Source organism: Triturus cristatus, chromosome 4_2 (genome assembly GCF_964204655.1).
Source record: "Triturus cristatus chromosome 4_2, aTriCri1.1, whole genome shotgun sequence".
NCBI lineage: Eukaryota > Metazoa > Chordata > Amphibia > Caudata > Salamandridae > Triturus > Triturus cristatus.
The window spans coordinates 35936767-35951253 of NC_140586.1; the positions used below are offsets into that span (position 1 = coordinate 35936767).

Genomic DNA, 14487 nt, shown 5'->3' on the forward strand with positions numbered 1-14487 from the left:
TCGTGGCGTTTGTATGATGGTTTGTTATGTGAATGCTGTGTCTGCGAGTAGGTATGTCGACGCTTGAGAGATTGTGCGTGCGATTTGTTACCGATGGGTACGTTTGAAGGTGCGTGTTCTACATTGTGATGGACGCTGCTGGCACAGAGTGGGACCAGTCTGGACTCTGGTTGTGGCAGTAACTCTTACGTATGTAGCAACAATCATAACCATTTATACAGAATAGAATTTAAATGCCGTGGTTTTCGTTATGTTCCTTGTGCCCAATGCAACCTTTTCTGTAAAATTTAAAATAATGAAAGATTCAGTTGAAATGTGTATGACTGAAAGAAGTGCCTTGCAGATTCCGAAGAACTACTAAGATTTACACATAGCTCACTGAGCTGTTATGCCAGTGTTGTAACTTGTGACCTGCAGCTGACACAAGTACCCCTTTAAGAATCTCATTAGCCCACCGATGTTTCTCACTAAGAATACATGTCTATGACCCACACCTTATATGACGTGCTCTGCGGCAGGCACATTACACAAACCAACACATCTTTACTGGCACATTGTTGTTGTTAATTTCTTAGGCGGTAGACTTAATGCCTGTGTACCGACAGACCATAGACTGTCCCTATTGGTCCTGCTCCCCAAGACTTCACTGTTCCTCACTCTGCCCCTTTGCCTAATTTGTGGTTTTCTGGAGTATTCGTTTTCCAGCACTGGTGTTTGGGTCGGGTGCTTTCGAAAGAGCTTGTAGTCTAGAAAAGTGTGTGGTGCTCTGAAATGCTGAGGTGCGTTTGACCACGGAAACTGCAGCAAAGTTTGAAATCTATCCGAGGTATGCTGACAAACAGAAGCCACACGCTGAAACGCAGCCTTGTCGGTTTAGCATAGCTTAATATTACCTTTGCAAATCTTAAATGTGGTTTTAAAATAAGATTTCATCTGAAGCTCTTCTGACCGCTCCCGTGGCAGGTGGTGTGTGTCGTCGTTTGTAGATCAGTGTTGTGTAAATCTGGGAATGGTTTCATGCAAGCTGGTTAAAAATTACTAGATGAAAGGATATGACTCGCAGTCCAAAAATAGATCGTTTCGTGACGTAGCATTAGTCACGCATTACTGGGCAGGCAGGATAAAAAGAACACAACAAAATAATGAGTGGTGCGCGCGAGCACTTCCAGGAATCTAAGGAATGCAGCTGGCACCCGCTGCGCTGCTGCTCGCTCCCGAGACACCTAGGCCATGGGAGTCTACATTTAGAGAGAAGGCGGGACATGCACCTGCCTTTGGCCAATTGCGGGATTTCAATTTTTGAAAGCCACATGCAATGGCCAATCACTTCAGCTTTTCAGCAAACTTGTGCATGTAGCTTTTTTTAGCCACACGCACGAGTTTGCTGAAAAGCTGAAGTGATTCCAATAGGTCATTTTCTAGAACAGCGGATGCGCGCTGCGCTAGGCTCGACCTAAAAAGGAACACATGGGTCCCCTTAAGGTACAATGGGTTGACCTCATCAAAATATGAAGACCCATCAAAGATATGTGTGCAATATACATGTTTGTAAGTCAGTCTGTTTAAAGCAAAAATTAAAGCTGCCCCCGTTTTAATGGGTATACCTAAAACCGTGAGAATGATGTTACCCTGTCCCCGAGAACCACATGCTGTGTTGGCAAGGTGCCAGTTCTCAGATTAGGATGCCTGCTTGGGCACAAGTTATCAGCAGAGGTTGTCTTAAGGATTTTCAATTTGGACCGTGAGGGCCAAACCCCACTTGAGTACAGGGCTCAGTTTACTCAGGCTCCATACTGATATCTTCTCTGGACAATACAGCTTGCAAGAGTCCTGCAGAGCCAGGATCCAACCCTTTCTTGAGCCCTGACAAAATTGTGTGCCAAAAGCCTGGGTAAACACTGTGCAGCTGAGACGTTTTCTCCTCTTGTAGCAAATCAACAGATTTATGTTGAATCTGTGCTTTAGCCTTTTGGGGAGACTCAACAAGCACTGCATTGGAGCTAAAATGCCTGCTTCATAATTCCCTAGCTTGTGTCTACCATTACAACCACCATAGGTGTGACTGCAGAACCTTAGGGCAACTGTACATAGGAGCAGAAACAGTTATCGCCTCAAAAGAAATCAGAAAGTTTTAAGGCTGAATCTGGGAGAGCATACAGCAATCTGGAATTACATGTGCTTTTCTCAAGAACATTAATAATTTCAAAATTACCCACAAGTGAATATTCTCAGGATGTTTTTTTAATGACTTGAAAAATAATATTCAAATTTTTGGAGCTTTTTATGTCTGCAATATTTTTCATTTATTTGAAAGGAAACCTATAACACATTCTCTTTCATCATCCCCCCCCCTCAATGTTACATTACAAACTTGTTTAGTACCTTTACAACCCTTCCCACATATCTACCACCCCCCCTTTAACTTAGTCTATCTATCCATTTTTATTGTTAATTATTTCCCTTGAGCTACACTTTTCTCTTAGTATTAACCTTAACCTCCTTTTCTTACTCGTTGCCCTCCAGTTATTTATTCTTCCATTAGTTTTGGCATACTGATGTTATTACTCAGATTTTGGACCCCAGGGTAATAAAATCTAAGAAAAACATATCAGATTCTAGGACCACAAGCTACCAGGAACCCATGATTTTTGTAAAGATAACCAACCATTTTACCACTATTCAGCTTTGGTGATCATAATGTTATGTCAGTAGCTTGGGCAGAACGTGCTAGTATCTGAATCAACACACGTTACCATTATGGCATAGGACAATATCAGACAAGTCCTAGGTCTATAGCTCAATATTCTCTTTGACTACTAGACTGTGTGAAGGTCATACATACCTTTCATAATGGATTTAAAATCCAGTTTTGCCTCTTACACTGTACCATACCACAACACCTCCTGCTGAGCTTTGTCCTAGTCATTGGACTCCACAAATGAAAGAGGACCATGGAAGCTTAAGGGTCCTAGATTTTGTGACAGGCACAGTAACTCAGTCCACGAGTTACAAGAGAATGTGAGTGATGCCCACTTTGGGAGTGCCATGATCTCACTTTCTCTCAGTTTACAACTTCCTACTTGCTATTCTCATCCTCGGCCTGGCACTACAGATCCTGAACCGAGTAACTGTGTTGGACAAAATGATACACAGGATCCTAACACTGTGAGCAATGATAATCAATGCATCACAGCTGATGGCTGGACATGATTATACGCAATTGGCACAGGGTTAACTATACCAAAGCTGGTGTTGGTTGCGCACAACAATCTAAGGGAACACTCCAATATTAGTCTTCTTGCTGATGGATCAATTGTAGTGATTCATGCATCAGTACGGAGATTGAGCAACAGGGTCCTGGAGGAACATTCAATCCTGCAGTTTTAAGACAATGAGCAAACCAATGCACAAAAAAGGTCACAATCAATGTCTGGCAGTCGAACCATGTTAGGTGTGAGAAGAAAAGAAGAAGCCGGGGGCATGTCATGTAGAACAGTTTAGTACCTAGGGCATGGCTGTAACCATATTAAAAAAAAAGACCGTGAAGATGGTGGGATACAGGGATAAGAAGGTTTAGGAACTCACCATCCTTGGTCACTCTTGAATTTATAGGCTGCGGCGAGAATATGGCAGAGAGCGCCACCTGACTTAAAATCCAGGAAACATTTAATCTGCAAAACAGGAAAGAGTATAGTAAAGAAGGAGATAGGGTGTAGCCTGCCCACCACTAATACTCACACTCCTACCCATCAACCCCTTCTACCCACCATACCACAGACAGTCAGTACTCCTACCCACTGATCTTTTCCACCATACACCATTCCACATATAATATCACACAGCAATCCTACACATCTCCCACTTCAACTAAACTGGACCTCTACAAGCTATTGCTTCCCAACATGAAACACTCCCTACGCCCAATATTGCTTCTAGGTGCAAAGCTGCAGCAAGAGACTTTAAGTGCACCCTCATTAACTCCGTAACATGCCATATACAGTCTTTTTTTTCTACAGACAGGTAAAAAAAAAACGACCATCTGTCACCTGTGTTCACACCTTCAGCCACCTGTCTCGCCAAATGGCATGGCTTTTTGTGCCATAAGAATCCCCTTTCTCCAACTACTACTCTCAGCCAGAGCACAATGGATAACAACAAGAGTTATGGAAGCGAATGTGTGAGATGGGATGATGGCAGTGTGTATTGCACAAGTGGGGAAGCAGACCACGCACAGAGGACGCAAGTTGCAAACAGTTGGAAGGCGACTTACCGGCAGTTTGGTGAGCGGGGCGTTACTGACATGTTTTCCAAACACCTCTTCCTGGAACTGCAGTAGTTGTACCACCAAGCTGGACAGAGACTTGTTGGTGGGGGGCTCCGCCTGTGTATACTGAAAAACAGGAGCATACAAAGTAAATTATCAAAGGCTGTTCTAAACAAAAATACAAGGCATATGATAATACAACAGATGCCACGGAGAATCCTGGGCTGCAGAGTAGTAGTTCATAGCCAACAGAGATAAGGCCTCCGTTGAGTATAATCTAGGTTTATGGAATCTCTTCAGATCCTAATTTAACTTCTCATTTCCAACTTTCAGACTCCGCATATTTAGTAAAAAGGATTCCCCCACCCCCACAGAGTTTCTGTAACATGCTTCATTAAAGAGTCCTCATCCAATTGAGAGACGTCACTGGATGGGCTTGACCTCTTCTGAGGAAGTTCATGATCTGAAAATGACCTAGTAGAATGTTCCATATGTTTTATACACGGATGCCCAGGCAACGTTAAAAAGAACAAAGAGTACACATTGATGCTTGGAGGCAGTTAGTGCTTTAGTGTCACAATATCTTGTCTACTTTTTATAGCCATTATCTACCATACAGGTCAAACGGTCATCGTCGGACCAAAAAGGTCCCTAATAATTTCTCACATGAAGCCAGCCGCGGTTCATGTGGAAACATTTCACAAACACAAGAGCAGGTCAACTATCATGCATACAAAAGGCTGGACTCAAATTAGCCTGGTAATTAACCCCGAATGAGCTACAGTCAGAGGCATGGACCGGGGCAGATAAACCTACCAACCGCTTTTTTGGGTGAAAGCTTGACTATAAGAACAGCTTGTCCTCTACTCCTATGAGACCGATTAAGCTGGGGACCATTTGGTCTAGAGAAAGGCTGGCTGACCAGTAAGGCAGAGAATGGTTGTATTATGCAGACCAGATATTGCGACACTAGAGCACTAACTACCTCCAAGAGTCAATGTGTACTCTTTGTACTTTTTAACTTTACCAAGGGACCCAGGAATAAAACCTGCAGTATTGGACATCCCACTAAGTAATTTTAACTATTGTTATACAGAATTGCTTAGATTAAAAGATCTAGAGCTTCCTCAGGTGAAGTTGAGCTCATCCACTGACATCTTTTAACTGGATCAGGATTCTATGAGGAAGCGTGCCACAGAAACTCTGTGGCTTGTGAGTCCTTTTTACCAAACATGTGGAGTCTAAAAGTAGGAAATGAGAGAAGTCAAACCAGGATTCCATAAAAATAGATTATACATATAGAAGGCCGTTTTATATTGGTTATGAACGATAAGCATTGGGAGAAGATAATCGCCCTTGTAAACTCTCCTTTCTCCGCCTTTGTAAGACATATTTTTCAAGGTATCAATTGGGAGAGGGGGCCGCTTTATTACCACAAATGACTTCCCCATGACAGAGTGCTACAAGTCTTTACACCACAGAGGGCAAATTCAGCAAGTAGTAAAAGAAAAAGGAGCCTGTCTACTGAAAGCACCACAACGCAGTTTAAAAGTAGGTAGCGTCATATGCAGAGGATCTGCAAATGTGTATCATTCAGAGTCCGAATTGAGGTGCACGGACTTGCAGCAACACAGTAAGTGACTGTATCATCGTCAGGGCACACACAAGTCACTAACTCTACAGGAACCCAGTTAGAGCTCTCAAGAGAGACAACACTTTTGAAAGGGTGTAGGTTGACAGACAAAATGGGCCTGCTGAACGCTGAATAACAACAAGACATTTAAATTTGTAAGAGCATAACAGAATCTGCTGACACGCAAAGATGGATGGTCATCCCAGAATCAACGTGCCCCACACACACACACACACAATGACACATTGGGTGAACATGCAGGAATTGTATGCACACCTGGAATTCTCCATGACAATAGATTTTCACCATCAAAAGCAAACAGTAGTATTTAAATATTTACACTGCGCCTATTTTACCAGACACAGATTGTGGAGGGCAGGGCTGGTACCTTCCCCTACGTGTCTCTGTGGCGGTGAAGATGAAGGCACTTTCATTCACACAATTTGACAATGCACTGCACTCACTAGATTTGGGAGAGCGAGGGGGGTAGAGAAGTCATGACTTGCCTGTACTTAGTATTGGGAAGGGACATACCCCTTTCGCCAAAACTCGTCCTACTCCATATCACGGAGGACATAGGTGGAAATCTATACTAGACACCTGTTGTTCCTGGGTCTTACCCTGGCAAAGAGAGACATAGCGAAGGCGTGGAGGGCCCAGGCCACCTCCCCTCCCCGGGCTGGGCGCCTGGAAGGCATGTCTTGATTGGTGTATGGGTTAAGAACAACCTATATTTAAGGCATGGGGCTGCCCAAGAAGCATCCAAAAATTTGGAAAGGATGGGCAGATAGATTATCAAGGCCTAATCTTCGAAACCCCCTCCATCACCAACTATAGATGCAGAAATGCTGTGATAGTAAGAGCTGGTTAATGAGGATGGTAAACTGGACTAAATTATGTGCAAGCAGACTCGATAAAAGTGATGATTGGCTCATTAGTAATGTATATGGCACTGAAAGTTATAAGGTTATGAACTGATGTTTATAAGCTCACTATGTTTCTATTATTTCATTGTAAAAGTTGCTTTATTGCAATGGAAGTCATCAGACTTGATGCTACACCTCTGACCAATATACTCTGCAATTATCCAGTAAGAAATGTGGTATCTATGCCTGCTGACCTAATAAAATATGTTTTGGGGGGAAAAAAGAAAACAACCGTGCTGAGGCTCATAACAGGTAATTGTCAGCTAGGCATCCTTGTTCAACATGTGTTCTCCCAACGTTCTAGTCTCAGGTTCTGAAGAATGCGGGTGATGCATCAGGTGCCCATATATACTCTATTGTTGTTCCAGTCTCTGGTCCTAAAGTCTGCAGAATGTGAATCTAATTTAAGCACATTGTCTCTAGATGAACGCAACATCTCGAGACTAAAATCAGGAAACAGATTTCAAGTCCAACCATGCAATCTTCAGAACCACCCTCTGAAAAATCTAGACAGAAAAAGTTGTAATTTGGTTCCTAGCCCTCAATCTTGCACATCAATAAAACACAAGAATGTTTCAGATATCTACCTTTTTCTGGCACTCCTAAATAGAGAGAACTGCATCTCTGACAAACACGTCCTAGAATTTGATTCCTATCCAGCAATGTTCAGAAATCCAAAGCACATATTTTGAGGGTGAATCTGAATCCTATCCTGAAATTTTGAGAACCACAAAACGGAATACAATGAAAATGCATGCAGAATATCAATTTCTTTCCTGCAGCCTTCGGAAACTGGAAATTACACATTGAGAGAGCGCGTACTGAATTCAGAAGCCCAATACTCAATCTTCGGAACCAGAGAATTCTAAATCAAGACAGCACGAGGATACAGAGTTCTAACCAGCAATCTTCTGACCAATGCAATGAAACATTTGGAGAGCACAAACTGAAATTAGATTTAAATCCAGCAATATTCAGTGCCAGAGAATTGCACATCGATAGAACAAGCAAGAATGAAATTGTTATCTTCCAACTTCAGATACAAAGAATTTCACGAGAAGAGCACATACTGGACTCAGATTCGACAAGTTAATAGTTCCTCTCTGCTAAAACTGGGATTGCTCAAGTGAAGACATATTAGATTCCTATCATTCAATATTACAAAACAACGCATAGAGCAAGGAAGATTTAGATCGCTAATCTTCAGAAACAAACACTCGAACACTGGGATAACACATCCTGATAGCTGATTATCGTCGAGGTGTAACAACCAAAGAAACAAGCATCAAAAGAACACACGTTGAATAAGATTCCTATATTTTACTCTTTGGAACCAGAGATTGGGACATCAATGTACCACACGCCGATATCAGATTGCTATTGTACAATCATCAGACTGAGACGTCAACATCCGGAAAACTGAACTTTATATGTCAATCTTCAAATTCACAAAACTGCAGAACGAAACATAACGGGGGGTGCAGATTGCTAACCTGCTATTTTCAAAACAAGAAAAACTGAAAGCCTGTTGGAAACGGATTCCTATTTGCAGTCTTAAGAACAAGAGAATAGTACAATAAGCGAGCGTATGCATGGGATGAGTAACAATGGGAAAACGTGTGTCGTGAATTGGGAGAGGAAATCGTTAACTGGGCAAATGGAAGATGAGTGAATACATGAGGAGGGACTATTTAAAGGGAATGGAGTAAGAATAAATGGGGTGCATATAGATGGTTCAGTAGGAAAAGGAATAAAGGATGGTGGGTATAGGTATAAAAGAAGAGAAGGGCTGAGAGCAAAGTGGGGTACTTGTATGTGAAAACAGGCAGGTGAATATTGCTGGAGAAAGAAAGGGTGGAGTGTGCATGAGAAACACAAAGGCTTTTCAAGTGGATTCTTCCAGGAGACTCCCGAAGGTTTATTTTTGGGGAGAAGGCCTTTCATTCGTCCGAGACAGTTACCCAGGCGGTTCCCCTAGTAACTGCACAACCATCTGGTGCCGCCTGCCACCGAGTAACCCTTCGCTCTTCCAGTCCCCAGCCTCTGTCCCCGTTATATCCCACCACTACTATGCTCCCCACCTTCTTGCAGTTCTTGCCAAGCCAGAGGCGAGCGTTGTCGAACAGGCACACAGTGTCGGAGGCCTCATAATACTTCACATTAGGGCCACCGTCCTTCTTCCGCACCGCCATCTTCTAACGAGCGCGGCCGGGCCACAACGACACCTGGTGGGTAGCGGCGGCAGCGCGAACCCGGGGCCTGGGCCTAGCCGCTGGGTAGTATTGCCACCTACCGGTAGACAAGGTAGCCGCCTTTGCAGCGCCATCCGTCTTCTGTTTCTAGAACACCCTGGTCTTCTAACACTAAGACTGCATGTCTGTCATCTATTTCCACCGATCTACCTTTTTAAAAAAAATAATGCTGTACTTTATATTAAGGTAAACTTTTTTCTTTTTTCGAAGCATCAAGCTGCCTTGCGTTTTCACTTTAGGTATGCGTGGCTTCTCTATTTTGTATTTATTCATATACAGTCTCTCTTCTTTGGTGCACTGGGCCTAAGATACGACCAGGGGGGCCATCTTGGATTGGTGTTCTCGGTATGAAAATACCCGTCCTTTCTTTCTGTCTTCTTCCACGCCTCGTAGTTTATCGACTGGAGACCAAATAGAATCAAATCTGTCTTGCTTGCATGCTTTGCCAGTATTATTGTAACGTCATGGTAAAAATAAAGCAGACAACCGTCGATCACAGTACATACCTGGTGGTCATGGGTATGAATACATTGTTAAGAGAGCCTTGCGCTACATTTTCTGTCAGTCACGGTGGCCGAGTGGTTAAGGCGTTGGACTCGAAATCCAATGGGGTTTCCCCGCACAGGTTCGAATCCTGTTCGTGACGGTTGTTCTTTTAACACTTTATTTAATTTTTTTTGTTAACTGTTTCAGGGGAGATGATAATAAATCCCCTGATGTATTGTTTTACAACTACACAAGTACTACAAAGCAGCCCGTGGTTTGGCTGTCTGGAACCGTCCGGAAAATTTCCATCGCTTGGTTACATCATTTGCTTCCCAAAGGGGACTCTCGACATCTGACGTTCCATATACACATCATAATATGTTTTTATTGCTATAATATACATTAATACTTTTTAGAGCCACAGGGAAGAGAACATAGGTGGGGAGGGTTCATATCGAAACGAGAGCCTGCATTCTTAGGAAGAAAACACGCAACAAATACACTTGTTTCTATATATTGAAAGGCCACCTTCCTATCACCATCGAGGTGTGTGTATGTGTGAATATATATATATGTACGGGTGTGTATATATATATATATTCACCGAAAAAAACATAGGTTTTACAGACGTTATAGTTAGGAATTAGCATTTAAAAAACCTTAGAAATTCACTGAAAAAAACATAGGTTTCTGGGATGTTATATTTAGTTGGACATTTGACTCATATAAAACCAGAGAAATTCGTCAGTTATAGTTAGTTGAGCTAACTATAACTCGCGCACCCGCAATGCACCGGTGATGACGTCACATATTACGTTACTCATGACATGGTCAGTGACATCACTGATGACATCTCAAATGACATCACTGATTACATCATCCTGTGAATGTGTGTTTCTCTAAACTTTAAATATGTTTCATCTATATCTATGCCAAGGTGTATTGAAGAATGAGTGGATTTACAAGTGCCTGAAGGGAATATTTAGTAGGCACATGACTGACAGTATAAGTGAGTGATTGAACGTGTCTTACTGAATGCATGGGTTAGTGACATACTTTAGTATGCGACGGGTACGCACTACCAAGCCATGCGTTACGTATGGGGTCGTGCCCGCTGCGCATTGAGAATGCGACAAGTGCATGCTGCCACACCCTGTGTTACATCATAAACGTACGGTGTTGTGCCGCGTACGCCATTCCCTCATTTTTTTTTGTCTCAAAACTATATCTAAATAGCTTCAAAGTGTATATGAGAGCAAGCGATAATCTAACATAATTTAAACATTTATATATTTCTAACTGTAATAAACTTATATTTTAGCAATTATATTTTCTCAAAATCACGTTGGGTGCGGTCTCCTTGCGCACTAGGTGCGCGATTGCCATGTGACCATAAAAAAAAGCACTTCATTAGTTCATAACATTTCCCATTGTAACAGTTGGAAAACACCACCCATTTTAGTCAATCTCTGTACTGCATTTGATGAGATACTATATTTGGAAAAGGACAAGGGGTCCCCTGCAAAAAAGATAAGCCTTAGCAGGGAAATACAATGTATATAAAGAGTGACGGTTGCACCAGGCTAAGTGCAAAGATAAAATTACACAAAACGTGGCAACTTCAGAGGTACAAAAAAATGTTTTTCTCTCTCAATACAATAATGTAACTTAAACCATTGAAGATTTATATTTTTATTTTAATATTTCATTTTTATTTTTGTGGTTTCATGACCAACTTGATATTCATGATAGATATTCAATTCACTTACAAAGACTACATGTGTAAGACAATTATTTTGATACAAACAACAAATACATAAAACAATCAAATATTAGCAATTGGATATATTGCTAAAATGTGCATGAGTGATTCCGTTAATTGATAATTCACTCAATGACAAAGGATCAATCAATGAATATACAATTTTATAACAAGATAAAAACACTGAACAAATTCACAGAAATATGAAATGACGCGTTTCGGCAAAGCCTTCTTCAGATTATTCTGTGTCAGTGATTGCTGTAAAAAAACAGACATTTTTTTATCCTTACTTATCTATATAAATCTGATGCAATATAGAAAGACACAATTCAACAACAAAATATAACAATATTAGTTTGTATTATTTTCACTCTGAAGTTACCTAATTTTGTTGGTACTCGATAGATGAGTCAGAAGACTCAATGGCGTATTGCTCATGTTTAATATTAAAAATAATATCCACCACTGCACCCGTATGGGAACCCACAACCAAGTAATGTCGTGAAATTTAGAACATATAAAAAGACCTAATGATGGCGAATAACACAACAAATATCCTATGTAACACACCAAGGAAAAGATAAAGAGAAAAAATAGAAAAAACTTAAAAATGATGATCCTATAAAGGTGGGAAAAATTTATAATTTGTCTCCTACCTATAGTATAATTAGTTGTCTATTCGATTCGCAGCTATAATTGATCAAGATGCCATCTGGCGGTCAGAATTAATCTTAAAAGAAAAAGACAACAATATACAGTTATGGTTGACTCATTTGTATGTATTGGCATGTTTATGGTCCCACAGGTCTCAAGCAATGCAAATAGAGAGGAGGGAGGGAAAGAATGAATGCAAACTCTTACCCGATGATACTATATTGAGACAGCCCTTGATGGCCATTATTCGAGACACTAGGATGGCCCCTACTCTTATCCTCTAAAATGTATGCCTAGAGGAGATGGGGGAAAAAAACTAATTAATGTATGCTGTAATTTGTAGAGGGACTGATACAATATTTCAATAAAGAATACTGTTGACGTGCATTGCCTATCTGATCACACTTACCCAATGTGTCGGTAGTAAATATTCAAAAGTTTGATAGTTTACAAATGTCGAAAGTAGGATGTTTCTCTCTTGCACATCCCTGACATTAATCATCGTATAGGTATCTTCTCTCATGGGAATGATCTGTATAGATATAAATGATACCGGAGATCGATATCCTGAACTTCAAAGGGCATTCACGGGTGCGACTGTGAATGGAACAGATTCTAGTTTTAACATGGGGAAAAAATGTAATGAAGCATCATACATCCATAATGAAGCAAAAAAACGAATTTTTCTTGGTATACTGATTTTAATATCCCCTTACAGCCTGAAACACGCAGGGCTCAATTTCTATTATAAGTATGTGCACCAATGTTTATGCTAAGCCCCTTGATGTCTGACTAACCTGGAGTCTAGCCCGCAGTTATCTAAAGATAAGATAACTCAGTTCTAATGATACACAGAGGTAGAAGTAGAAGACCTCCCCGAATTAACTTATCTGATCTACAAGGGTTGAGCTGTTGATACATACCCAAATCAGGCAAAGATGCGACGTGGCTGATATCTCTGTATCGCCCTACGGAGGTAAACGCTCGCAACACGAGATTTTATATACGGTCGAGTAAACCACTGGGCTCGTTTCGATGACGTGTAAAACAAGCGGAAGCGTGAGAGACTCAAGTATTAGAGGTCCTAATCATTCGGCCATATTGGAATGGTGAAATTGTACGGAGGCTAGCATGAACGATAATGGGAGATAGAACTAGTGAGGCATGAAGGGGCGCACCTCTGCTTGATTAAGGATTAACAACCCTAACTTATTACTTCAGTGGGGAGGGACTAGTACTAACACGATATATTCCAAAGTGACTAACGCAGCAAAATGGAAAGTATGTTGCATATATAATGAAATTGCATGGGTGGTCGCCGATAGTACGGCCATCTTAAAATGGAATACTGTGCGTGTAAACGAACGCATCCGGATGATTACAACAGATTTAGACTGTGTGATACCAAGAAACCATTCCTCGAGGATGAGAAACAGAGATATATGGAAATTTGATGCACTATATTGCATAAGAGACGAAGATTAATATCGGGATCTAATCCATGTACAAATATGTCCATCCCTAACAAACCTTATATTCGAATAGACAAATGGTAACAATATATGACAAAACTAGCCCCGTCTAATTGGTATAAAATACATGTATTAGTCTCTACAAATCTAAGGGTCAAAACTGATTGTACAGAGCAAGCCATGTAGATTTTCTGTATGGTAAAGATACTACTTTATAGCTTGATCCCATGGAATGGACAAATTCAAACCCTTAGTGGCCGTTCCCAAAGTGAAAATCCAGTACACTTCCCTGAACTTTCTAATGCTATCCATATTGACTCCTACTTTCTTTATGATTTTTTCAATGATGTACCATCGCATCTCGTCCGGTTGATGATTATGTTCCAGATAGTGAGTCACCATTGGAGCTACAGTCTTTTTAGTCCGTATAGCGGACCTGTGTTCCGTAAGTCTAACATTTATAGGTCTGCTGGTTTCACCTATATATCCAAGGTTACATGGGCATACTATCAGATATATTACGTTAGATGTTTTGCAATTGCTCATGCTGATCGACGTAAGAGTCTGATTGTTGAAGCGGTAAGTTGGGCCTTCTATTGCTGATGGACAGGATTTGCAACTAGTGCATTTGTATGTGCCAACCACCGGTTGACCATCTGTAAGTCTGGTTTGATACAATGGGACACTATCAATAATCATACGTGAGTTGACTATGTGATCTTTTAGATTTTTGTTTCTTCTAAACGCAAACATAGGTTTGGGTATAATGTCTGTAGTCAATGTCTCCACATTGAGTATTTGCCAACTGGAATAAACTGCGTGTCTAATCCTGTCATTGAGCATGGAGTGACGGGCAACGAACACTAAGGTGGGTTCTTTTCTGTCCTTCTTAGGAGTGAGCAAATGCTGTCGGTCGAAGAACCGGGCTCGCTTGTATGAATCCCTGATAATCTTCTTGGGATAACCTCTATTCTGGAATTTAGTTTTCATAGCTACAGATTTAGTGTCGAAATCTAAGATGTTGGTACAGTTACGTCT

The 14487-nt window shown here is 41.2% G+C and overlaps 1 protein-coding gene and 1 non-coding gene across 7 annotated transcripts in view; one reads left to right on the top strand and one right to left on the bottom strand.

Moving 5' to 3' along the window:
• SMARCC2 (SWI/SNF related BAF chromatin remodeling complex subunit C2) overlaps nucleotides 1-9145 on the bottom strand; it is a 501863-nt gene extending 492718 nt beyond the window's left edge. For all 6 annotated transcript variants that reach the window (XM_085600307.1, XM_085600305.1, XM_085600303.1 and 3 more), the window contains exons 1-3: nucleotides 8905-9145; nucleotides 4271-4390; nucleotides 3586-3671 (exon numbers count right to left, since the gene is read on the bottom strand). In XM_085600307.1, coding sequence (XP_085456433.1) covers nucleotides 3586-3671; nucleotides 4271-4390; nucleotides 8905-9015 — 317 coding nt within the window. In that variant the 5' untranslated portion in view covers nucleotides 9016-9145. The remainder of the gene's footprint in view (nucleotides 1-3585; nucleotides 3672-4270; nucleotides 4391-8904) is intronic.
• Nucleotides 9146-9639: 494 nt separating this feature from the next.
• TRNAS-CGA (transfer RNA serine (anticodon CGA)) lies at nucleotides 9640-9721 on the top strand. The gene has a single exon. It is a non-coding gene; the product is annotated as a tRNA-Ser (tRNA).
• Nucleotides 9722-14487: the final 4766 nt, after the last annotated feature.